The following is an 11,035-nucleotide window of genomic DNA, read 5'->3' as shown; positions in this document are numbered from 1 at the left end:
TTTTAACGGCAATATATAATATATATATAATATTTTAACTATATTTCTTTTGGAGCAATACAGAGCCTCTTGGGTAAAATGTGCTTATTTTAATAGCTGGAGAGGACTGCTGAGACTGTAATGAAAGCTCCTGTGAAATTTCGTTCACTGTTTTTTGAATGTAGTATGAAATAGTTTCTTGAAATAAGGATGTATTCAATCCGTGAAAAATCTTCTTTCCCCTTTAATAACTCATTGCATCAGTTATGTTGCTTTCCCTGCTTAGCTGTATTGGAGTCACAATATGAAGGTTTTTCTTTAATTTTGTTCACATTATTACCTGCTTTTTTACTGGGACTAGCTATGATCCTGTAATTCAGTATGTCGCTATTGTTTGAAATGAAAACAAGTATTTCAATTTTATGTGGTCTGAATACATGGGCTTTTTTTTTTTCCTAAGATGTGCAAACATAAACAAATTTGATTTAGATTTAAGATATGTTTCAAATTCAGTGGAATTCCTTTTTAGGTCTTGATTTTATTTACGGGCTAGCACCTGTCCTCCTTCCCTGCACACCAGGACAGAACATACTCTGTTGTAGGAAACTACTTATTTGCAGTCACCATATCTGATTTTTATTTTTCCCTGGGATGCTGGAGGATTAGAACAGATTATAGTGTTGGGATAATGTCTGACTCCTTGTGTTCTATTTAGTCATAAATAAATCCCTGAAAAAATCTGAGTGTTGCTATGGTGACATTAGTAAAAGCCTGGGATATGGAGTAAGTGAACCGCTTAAAAGCATAATGTCACTTACAGTAATGAGCATGCCATCGTTAGAACAGTGATGGCTTTTACCTGATGCTCTGTAACTTTGGTAGCCCACGCCAGATTCTGAAAGCGAGTAAGTAAATGCAGTTCATATGAATATGCTTTGTTTGGTAAGTTGCAACTACTGACCTTTTAACAAATGGAAATTTTTGTTTTGACTGTTTACTTTCCAGCTTTAATGTGTTGAAGTATCACAGAGAAACAAGCAAAAGCTTTCAGTCTTTGTATGCTGCCACATGATGGTCTGTTTGAATTAAAACAATAAAACAATCAGCAATTTCATTTTAATCTATGTAGACCCACTTTTCTTCTGGAAGAGTGGAATATAAAAAGTAAGATTGCATTAAAATGTGATTTGATTTTGTTTTTGGTTTTTTTTTTTTTTTAGTCTTTATAACCTGGCTTCACTGGAACTTAGAGAAAATTTGCTGACATATTTACCTGAGTAAGTGACATTTCATGAGTTTGATTATATTAACATAAAATGTTCTCTTTCCTAAAATCTACTAACATGCGAAACTGAACGACAGCTGTAAAAACAATTTCAGTGCTGATTGACAATGTGGATGAAATACAGCTTTGTTTTAGCCACACATAGTTACATCCGTTACTTCTAGTTGTACTTGGTTGGTAGCAGGAGCCTGCAGTCTGCGTTGTTTGTTTTTAATCTATAAAAATATTCTGTATAAAATACAGCAGCACCAAACATTTCTTCCTGCATGCGTTGCACGAGCCATCAGCAGTGGGAGTGGTGGTTTGGGTTGTTCTCATACTGAAATTTTGTAACTGTGAAAGTAGGGTAATAGGATCTTAGAGATTTCCACTTCAGACCTTCATAGCATTTAAGTAAGCATTCGTCTTTAGGGCTGAATAACCAAAAGCTTCCAAAACCTCGAGATCAAAGCTTTGGTGACAAACTAGGCCTAGTGATGTGTGAAGTCTGATTCCACCCACTGTAATTTTGGGAGGAAAAAAAGATATCTAGGTGTCTCTGTGCTGTCTTTATTTTGGCAAAGGAATTGGTGATCTCTAGTATGATTAATCAGGTATATTATATTTTGGGGATATTTTTTGGCTGTCCTCCTCTAGTTTCCTTCCTTCCTTCGCTACCTGGCTGCTTCATGCAAGAGTTTTGGTGACTTCTATTCTGCTTGTTTAGATAATCTAATAGATATTGTAATAGATTTAGCCTATTCTAATCAGAATCTCTTCCCCAGTTTGCTATGGAGTCTTTTTTTCCTGTCAGTCTCTCCAGTATCCCAGTTGTGGTTGTTCATAGCTGTGAGCCACAAGGCACTTTAGATGTCAGTGCTCAGAAATTAACGAATTGCTAGCTAGGTTTTGCTGTGTGGTCTCAGAATGAAGCTATCACCAATGTTGATGATTTTATTGCTCCTGGAAAATTCTGACTGTCAGTCACATAGATGATGAGTCTCACTGGCTTTTGTGCTTCTGAGGCTTTGGTGAAGGTAAGCAAGAGCTCTCCAGGAGGCTGCTTTTGAAGGAGGAGGATGGCCCTCTGTGTTAGTTCATGCTCAGAAGACTTCTTTTACATCTTTCTGGGCTTCCCTCTGTTTGCATCTTCAAATCCAACCTGAAATACTTCAGGTTGAGAAGATAAATGATGGATTAATTGAGTCTTGAGTCACACTGTTACACTGACAAACCAGATTATTTTTTCAGTGAGATATTACTACAAGCAGTCTATGCCCAGTAAAGTAGCTCTGTCTACAGTACATTGTAATTTGACATTCAACTTTCAATAAAATGAGCTCATTCAAATGCTTAGGGTTTCTGTTGACTTAGTCTGATGTGGTTTTGTTTTGACTTATCTTACAGATCACTTGCCCAGCTGCAGCGACTAGAAGAACTTGATTTAGGAAACAATGAACTTTATCACTTGGTAAGAGAACAACATGCCTCTGAAGGTGCACGCTGGTCTTGTTTTACACATCATTTAGATTAAATAGGTTGTAGGTTGTCCAAAATTGAAGAAAGAAATACGTGTGGAGGGAGAGTCTTTAATATGTACAGATGAATTTTGGCGATGAGTTGGTGCTCCCTTTATCTGCTTAGTCTTTTTCAGTACAGTATTACTTTAGCCAAAAATCTGTACCCAATCTGTAGAAAACGGATGCTGCACAGACTCTTTCTGTGGAAAGAAAAAGGAATGCAAGGACAAACTGTCTGCACTTGAGTTGCAATGAGCACCTGGGCTTCTGTAGGGAGCTGGATGGGCTGAGCACAGATACAGGCTCAGCCATTTCCAGGGCAGGAGTAGGAATCTTTGGGAAAGGGCTGAAGGAAACTGTTGAGGGTTGTGGTGTCTGACATTGTGGCAGATACTTTTTCCAAAAGATACCTGTAGTCTCCCTTAAGGTGACTTGATTAAACGTTGGATTTGCAATAGGTCAAGAGTGTTTGTTAGTGCATGTCAGTTAAAGTATGATAGCTTGTTAAGCTGTAGCAATTAATTTTTATGATGGAGTTCCCAGATGCTTACAGTCACTCTTGCTCTATTTAACTGTGGTACCTCTAAATAGTGCTTGGAGTAAGGATTGGTTTACTCGGACTGTAATTTTAGGGTGGCCATTTGATTTTTACTTGAAGCTCCTGTGGTTTTTAACAGTGTTACTTTTTATATTACAGCCAGAAACAATTGGTGCACTTTTCAATCTTAAAGACCTCTGGTTGGATGGAAACCAATTAGCTGAAATACCTCAGGTAAAGATGAGCTCTACTAATACTGAATTGAAGATGCTTTTAAAAGAAAACTTTTTAATTCATACCTAGAGAGAGGTGATCTGAAATCAAATAGTTTTCTCAGTTCACTTTGCCCAAGTTTGGCTTTGGATGTGTAAAGGTTTTCTCTTAATAAGCTCCTCTGCAAGGGATTGTACCTGATGTCATATGTTGTCAGACATACTCTTTTAAGCATTTTGACAAAGGAATTGTTTCCTAACAGGCACATTGTCAATTCATAGAACGACCCATCTTCTGTTTACAGTCCTGCCCCAATGATCAGGGAGTCACTAGCTGGCTGAGCTAACCTTTTTGTATCTATCTAAATTGCAGTTTTGGCCGTTTTGAGGAAAAATTTTTTTGGCAGTCGTCTTTTTCCATTCAAATACAGTGTTTGGGAGAAGTACAGTAATGGAACTCTTGCCATAAATAGAAATTTTCATTTTTATAGGTAAATCCCCCATCTGACATTGGTCATGGGATGAGAGGCCTTAGCATTTAAAGCTTACAGCACTGTGAACTCCTTTTCTTAAGAACTGTGATAACGTGCTGTGGTTTCTTTTCCCTCTTTCTCCTTTAGAGCCAAGTCAAAATCCTTTTTCTCCTGTTCCTTATGCTGTTATTCGCTGTATTAATCTCATGGTCAACAGCATAACTTAGACATCAGTTACAATTTAGTGGGTTTTGTTGACGTAGCCCAGTAATTTTTAAACTAAATGTATTTAACACTGATAATCATTCATAAAAGGTCAAGCGTAACTTCAGCAGCTGATTTTATTGAAGCTGGCCATTACTGTATATTTTGCTTAATGTCCAAAAGATGAGCTTGTAGGATAAAGGGTGTGTCTGTGTGTGTGTTTAATAAAAGATCCTCGAGAGGCAAACTTTTCCTAAATAAAAGGACTCATCTTGTGAGTTAGGATCAAGGCTGTCACTGTACGAAAATTTCATGTATGTAAAAGTGAAGGGCCCTTCTGCCTCAGCTATTCTGTCCTCCAAAAGATGACTTGGGTGACTAAAATGAGAACTAGTCTAGAGCATATATAGGGGTGTCTGTGCACATGGGGATTGGGAGGGTGCTTTGATGGCTAATAGAAACAAAGGTATTTCTCTGTCTGGCTTTTAGTCTAATTGGTCGATTACCTCTGTAAAAAATTAAGTAATCATTAATAATTGCAGTTAATGGTAGTATAACTTGGAGGTTCAAATCTACTTGCTAGAGCAACACTCCCTATTCCTATTTCTACATTTGTTGCAGTTGGGAGATGTGAAGATATGAAAACCCTAGATGTCATGGCATGTTGCTGTATCAGCCAGGAGAAACTAATCCTGATTTGCCTAGGGTTAATTGGGAGGGGCAGACTTTAATTACGTGGAGGTTGATAATCTGTAGTTCTGAAAAAACAGCTTTGCAATCCTTACTTTACTCCAGTTCTGGCTGGTGCTTGTCTGGGTGTGCTCAGCATACCTTGTCTGACTGCTGCAGCTAGCCTTAATAGTTAAATAAGAAATCTGAATCACTTGGTTGGTTTATCCTATGTATAATGTAATTATTTACCTTTTTCTGCAATAAGTTGTCATACAAAGAATGGCCAATTTAGAGGTCTTACAGAGAATTGTTTTTCTTTTTGGAATTTCATTGTGATGGTACATTTTTCAAATTGCTTTGCTCTGTGTTTGGGCATGACTTAATTTTTTTGTCTTGTATCACAGGAAGTAGGAAACCTGAAAAACCTGCTTTGTTTGGATGTTTCTGAAAATAAATTGGAATGCCTTCCTGAAGAAATTAGTGGTCTGACTTCTTTAACAGACTTGCTTGTTTCTCAGAATTTACTTCAGGTCTTACCTGATGGCATTGGTAAGTGTAAGGTGAATGCTATCACGTGGAACCATTTAATGCACTGTAAATTGGAAGTCATTTGTTTTCAAGTCTTTTTATGTCTTTTTGTACAAGAGATGAGCTTGTGTCAGCTTTGTGGGTTTTTTTTTTTTTGCTTACTGTGAAGTGCATAGTTCTATTAATTTCACAGTTAATTGTCTGCATAATGACTACCTCATAATCCTTTTTTGCTCCTCACTTGATACCTACCTGAATAAAATAGAAGTTAATATGTCCTCTCTGTTTCTGCTGTGTCTGTGTCACAGTCATAACTCTTGAACGTAGTAAAATTCCAGCTTGCGACATGCTGTAGGTGACTTGATAAGACCGACTGGCAGTATCACTACAAAAAAGGCATCCTTTTCAGTGGGGTAGTGTAATTGCCTTCAATTGGACAATGTGATAATGAATCCATTGAAAGGCTGTTCCGGCTTTAGCTCATTACTGTTCACCCTTGAGGATCTAAACTACAACCTTTCTGCGTCTGATCCCTTAAAATAGGTTTAATAATTGACAAATATTTTTCTGAAGCATTACCGGTGCCTTTTTTAAGGTAAATATTTTTACCACTGCAGTAGCTGTGATGTGGAATCCAGCAAAGCATTGTTTCTTTACTACTCATCAGTTGTTTTTCCCAAGAGTTTCATGTTGCAAGAACATGCCTTCTGCTTGCCAGGATTGTTTTTTTTTTTTTTGTTTCAAAAATAAAGGTGTAGGGGAGGGAAGACTTGTGAGTGTAGTTTAACCAGGAGTGTGGGAAAGAATGGACAGACTTTCCCCCTCCTTCCATCCGCTATATAAGCCAAGGCAAGGATTAATATTTTTCTAGAAGTTGAACTTGGGTGAGTGGGGTGACTACTGTGGGTCCTAGAGCTGGCTTGGGTGTGTTTGGTAGAGAGGTGTAGCAGTTGTCTTTGATGATCTGAGCTGCCAGTAACAGTTGTTGTACATCAGAATGAGAGCTGTATCTTCTTAAAGGCTATATAGCCTATGCAGCCTGCAAGAGGGAAGCTTGTCTGTAACACCAGCTGTTGAACAAGAGGAGCTTCTGCTTCTCAAAAATCCTGTTAAATGGAGATCCTTTCCTGAGGAAGGAGGTTGCGAACAGCCAGGCCATTTCAGGCCATGCCTAGTTTGCACTTTTTGTAACATTTTCTGGATGTAATTTTGTTATAAAGGCAAAACAAAATTACTGCTATGTGACTATGATAGCTTACTTGTTTGGAAAATTAGGTAGGGCTACAGTACTTAGTCTTTTGTGTAATATTGAAACTTATTATGAAAAGTTGAGAAAATCTGGTATCGTGGTTAAAGTGAACGTTGCTGGTCTTACTGGAAGCTGCTGGGAGGAGCTCAGTTAATCCCTGAATCCTTGGTGGATTGGTGGATCTGTAGAGCCTTCAAAGCAGGGCTCTCACCAGCACCAGTGGGTCAGGTCAGCTGTGGCCGTGTCTCACCAAGTCTCTAAAGTCCCTAATGGAGGTGGCTCCAGCACCCCATGCACAGGCTGTGTTTAGTGCTGCACCACTTCCCAGTGAGGAAGCTTCTGATGTCCAGCTGTGACTTCCAACTCTTTGTGGCCATTGCTGTCTTGCCTACCACTGCAGAGAAGAATTTGTAATCTGTGTAACCGCCCTTCAAGTAGTTGTAGGCTCCTTCTAGATGACTATTTGGCTGCTTTGCTGGAGTCAACAAAGCTAGCTCCCTCAGCCTCAGCTCACATGTGCCCTGGTCATCTTGATAGCTTTGTGCTGGACCCCCATCAGCATCTCTCTTTAACTGGGGAGTCATGGGGAGAAGACAGGTCATGAAACTGAGCATCATTTTACATGTGTTGCCTCACTGGTACCAAGTAGACAGGGTATAGTAACTTGTAATGATCTGCTAGCTGTAATTCTCCTAACGTAGTCCAGCCAGTGTTTATTTCTCATGAGAGTACTCTGCTGATCATATTCAGCCTGATGCCCACCATAAGACCCAGGTCCTTTCTAGCAGGGCCATTGTACAGACCATCACTCGGCAGCCGGTACTGGTGCACAGGGTTATTTTGCTGAGGTGCAGAGCTCTGCACTACTTCTTGGTGAATCTTGTTTTTTTTGCTATCTTACTGTTTATTAGCCACCTCTTCATGACTTAGCATCATCAATGAATTTGATGTGCCTGCCTGTTACAGCTATTTTGAACACTGTGGGGATGGCAGAGCAGTGTCAGCAGCTAGTGACATCTTCTGAATTCTCTGTCTTAGTCTCTTTGCACCGATTCTGATACAAAGGAGCAGAATCATAGAATGGTTTGGCTCGGAATGGACCTTTGTAGGTCATCTAGTCCAATCCCCCATGCAGTGAGCAGGGACATTTTCAGCTAGATCACGTTGCTCAGAGAGCCCTGTCCAGCCTGACCTTGAATGTTACCAGGGATGGGGCATCTGCCAGTTCTCTGGGAAAGCTGCGCCAGTGTTTCACCACCCTTACTGTAAAAAATTTCTTCCTTATACGAGGAAGAACAAGGTGAGCTTTCTGCTCTAAAATAGCATTTTGTCCTTCCTGGGGAGAAGATCTTCAAAGAAGTTTGGTTTCTATTCTGAAAAATGAACTTACGGGTTTCATGTCTGACTAACTGGGTTCTCTATTAGGACAAAGAGAGCTTGATCCTGTTTGAGTTTAGGCTGTCACTTCAGTGTGACACTTTCTTGCTATGGCTGAGTAGGCCTAGGTGATCAGACTCACTCACTTATGAATAAACTTGTATATTTGAGGGAAAAATAGATTATTTTCTCCTGTTTTATAGGCCTTTGGGTAGACATGCCCTTGATATTTACATGGGGTACCATTCAGACTGCAGTTTTAATACAATTTAATATGCTTAAATATTGAACATGCATATTTATATTGCATATGAATTCAGTGATGTTACAAACTTGCAAAAATAGTGCAAGTGCCAAGTAAGGCAGTGCTTGAATTCTTTTCTTTTTTACCTGAAAAAGAAATTTCATAGTGTTAGAGGATTTCTAAAAGTTTTGCAGCACAATGCTTTTCTGTAGTTAAAGCAGGTATTGGAGGTTACTAAGTTAAACAAATGTGGTGTTCTTTTTGCCCAGGAAAACTGAGGAGGCTCTCCATTTTGAAGGTTGATCAGAACAAACTTATTCAACTAACAGATTCAGTTGGAGACTGTGAAAGTCTTACTGAGCTAGTTCTAACAGAAAACCAACTGCAGGTAAGCATGGTTGTGACAGCTCAAATGGCAGGCAGTAATAAGACCTGCTGCTAGGTGCTGAATCACTCAGCTCTTAAGGGTACTCACTGTTACTACTGTTAAGTAGCGAGTTTCCTTTAAATGCATCTTACTTCTAACCTGTTAAGTGAATGCTGAAAATCAAGTTGCGCGTAGTAGCAATCCTCCCTTCCGAAGGCTTAAGCAGTTATATATTCACTCCTGAAACTTTCATGATCAGTAAGGGAATCTGAGAACCTGGAGGGCAGGTATCATTTAGTTTCTTATGTTAACTCCCAAACTGGAATTTGGGCCATGTTGCAGAGCTGCTGTTGTACTCTTCATTGCTCTGCTGATCTACTCTAGACAGGTATTAAATATGATATGTGGTTAATTAAAATAAAATCTCATACTTACTTCCATTAGCTTGAAATTGAAATCCATTAGTTCCATCCATTATTTTGAAATTGCTTTCACAGGACACTGACACCTGGAGAGTAGAATTGTTTATAAAAATCTAAGTTTGAGCATTTCTTAAGCTAGGTTGGTGCTTGATTGAGGAGCTTAAGCCTGTTGGAATGATGCCTCTTCAGAGGTCAGTTCACAGCACTGAAGTTAGATGCTTGCCTCTCCATTAGCTATTTAGGGACCATAAAGTTAGCTAATGTGGACATTCTGCGTATATACTCTTGTACACAGCTGTTGTGCATCTACCAGTGCAGAGATAACTCATGAGTGAATTTGTATCCAAAACTGATACTCTTGGATGTTTTTTCAGCAAGATAAAACCTTGGATCTCCTTTGGAAGGCCTGGTAGTTACGAGGGTTAACTACACTCCAGTTTTGAAAATGGATCAGTCTATTAATTACTTTTTAAAGTAAAATAAGTTTTGTTCTGATTCTGAATTTACAAATTCTGTTTGCATATTATTTTGGTTTTGTTGAAACAGTCATTACCCAAGAGCATCGGAAAACTAAAGAAGCTGAACAATTTGAATGCCGATAGAAACAAATTAACATCTTTGCCCAAAGAGGTAAGTTCTGTGCAATTAATTCTCACAGATGTGATTATACAAACAGAAAACTCTTGGTTTCAAGTGCCTGTAAGAAGTAGCAGGCAGCTTTGATCCACTGGGTATTCTTCCGAAACCAGTCACAACCAGAGGCTCATCCATTACATGTGAACAGCACAAATCTGTGGTGATTGGGTAGCTTGGAAGTGCAAAACATTTTTGCAGTTGAACAAGAAGGCTTGGATCAAATTAGATTCTAACAAGTAATTCCCAGTGTGGATGTCAGGTCCAGCACTATTTGAAGACTTGGGGATTCTACCAGAATGCCTTTACACATCAGTATGCCTGTTCTGCATGTAGTATAAATGTAGTGCTGGAGTCTTCCTCGCCTCACTCTTGTGAGCAATAGCAAAGGGAAGGTTTCACATTCTGAAAAATTATTTGGAGACTGCTTTGGTCTTGGGACGACTTTTGCCTTTAATTATGAGGACCTGACGTGGCCAAGATCACTGATACCTCGAATCTTACACCTATGATCACTAGGAATTCCTGTCTCTTGTAACAGTGTATAGAATGAAATGAGGGTAGAATTTCTGTTGTGAAACTAAATATAGCAAAAGCCAAACAGGTTTAGTTCAGCAGTAAATTCTGGAAAGAGATCGGGCAAAGCAGCATCTTGTGATTGGAGCATGGAACTGTGAGTTGGTTCTGTTTGCACTACTATTTCTCTGTAATTTTTGTCCAAGTAGGTCTCCCTCTTTTTCTAACATGTGGCTCTGAGGTCATAGCTTTTGTTCACCACTTTCAGTCACTCCAGGAGCAGGTGGGGTACGTACTCAGGTGGCAGCTGATGGATGGGAATTGAGAGGACTATCAGCTCTCGCTAGTGAGCACACGTTTCTGCTAAGGCCCACCTACTTACAGAGCTTCAACAGCTTGAGGGGAGGAGGTGTGAGGAGGAAGCAAAGTGGCTGGGAACCAGGAGATGAGGGAAAGCTGATGGCCTAAAGAGGAAAGATCACGTAGGGGCAGAGGATGCTGCTGTGGCACTAGCAGCAACAATTCCAGTGGTTCAGGTCTGAGCTGCCACAGATTAGTGGCTCATTAGGGCTCCATCACAGCCCTTGTTGCTCTTTACAGAATGACTTCTAAGTGTGTGTTTGATGGGAGGAAGGTGAGGGAGGAAAGAGAACATGTTGAGTACTGCAAATCCTCTAGAAGGGCAGTGTCTCCTCTGAAGAGGTGCTGCTGGTTCTGAGCAGAAGAGGGTATACCCAGATGGCTTGCAGAAATGCTAGCAAGAGGCAGGACCTTGGGAAAATCGTGTTTCTGGGTTGGGATGTGATGGCAATTTTGATCCCGTGCTCATTCAGCAGG

General features: G+C 39.7%; 1 protein-coding gene across 1 annotated transcript in view; it reads left to right on the top strand.

Moving 5' to 3' along the window:
- Positions 1-1,199: 1,199 nt before the first annotated feature.
- The window catches only part of LRRC1 (leucine rich repeat containing 1), a gene marked incomplete at its 5' end in the record, with an annotated part of 22,285 nt that continues 12,449 nt past the window's right edge, over positions 1,200-11,035 (top strand). The window contains 6 exons of the mRNA XM_010131974.1: positions 1,200-1,256; positions 2,651-2,714; positions 3,461-3,535; positions 5,267-5,411; positions 8,530-8,648; positions 9,596-9,679. Of these exons, the coding sequence (XP_010130276.1) occupies positions 1,200-1,256; positions 2,651-2,714; positions 3,461-3,535; positions 5,267-5,411; positions 8,530-8,648; positions 9,596-9,679 (544 nt within the window). The remainder of the gene's footprint in view (positions 1,257-2,650; positions 2,715-3,460; positions 3,536-5,266; positions 5,412-8,529; positions 8,649-9,595; positions 9,680-11,035) is intronic.

This window comes from Buceros rhinoceros, unplaced genomic scaffold (assembly GCF_000710305.1).
Source record: "Buceros rhinoceros silvestris isolate BGI_N320 unplaced genomic scaffold, ASM71030v1 scaffold10842, whole genome shotgun sequence".
In the NCBI taxonomy this organism is placed as follows: domain Eukaryota; kingdom Metazoa; phylum Chordata; class Aves; order Bucerotiformes; family Bucerotidae; genus Buceros; species Buceros rhinoceros.
The sequence above is the reverse complement of the archived record's forward strand: the minus strand, read 5'-3'. Positions and strand labels throughout refer to the sequence as shown.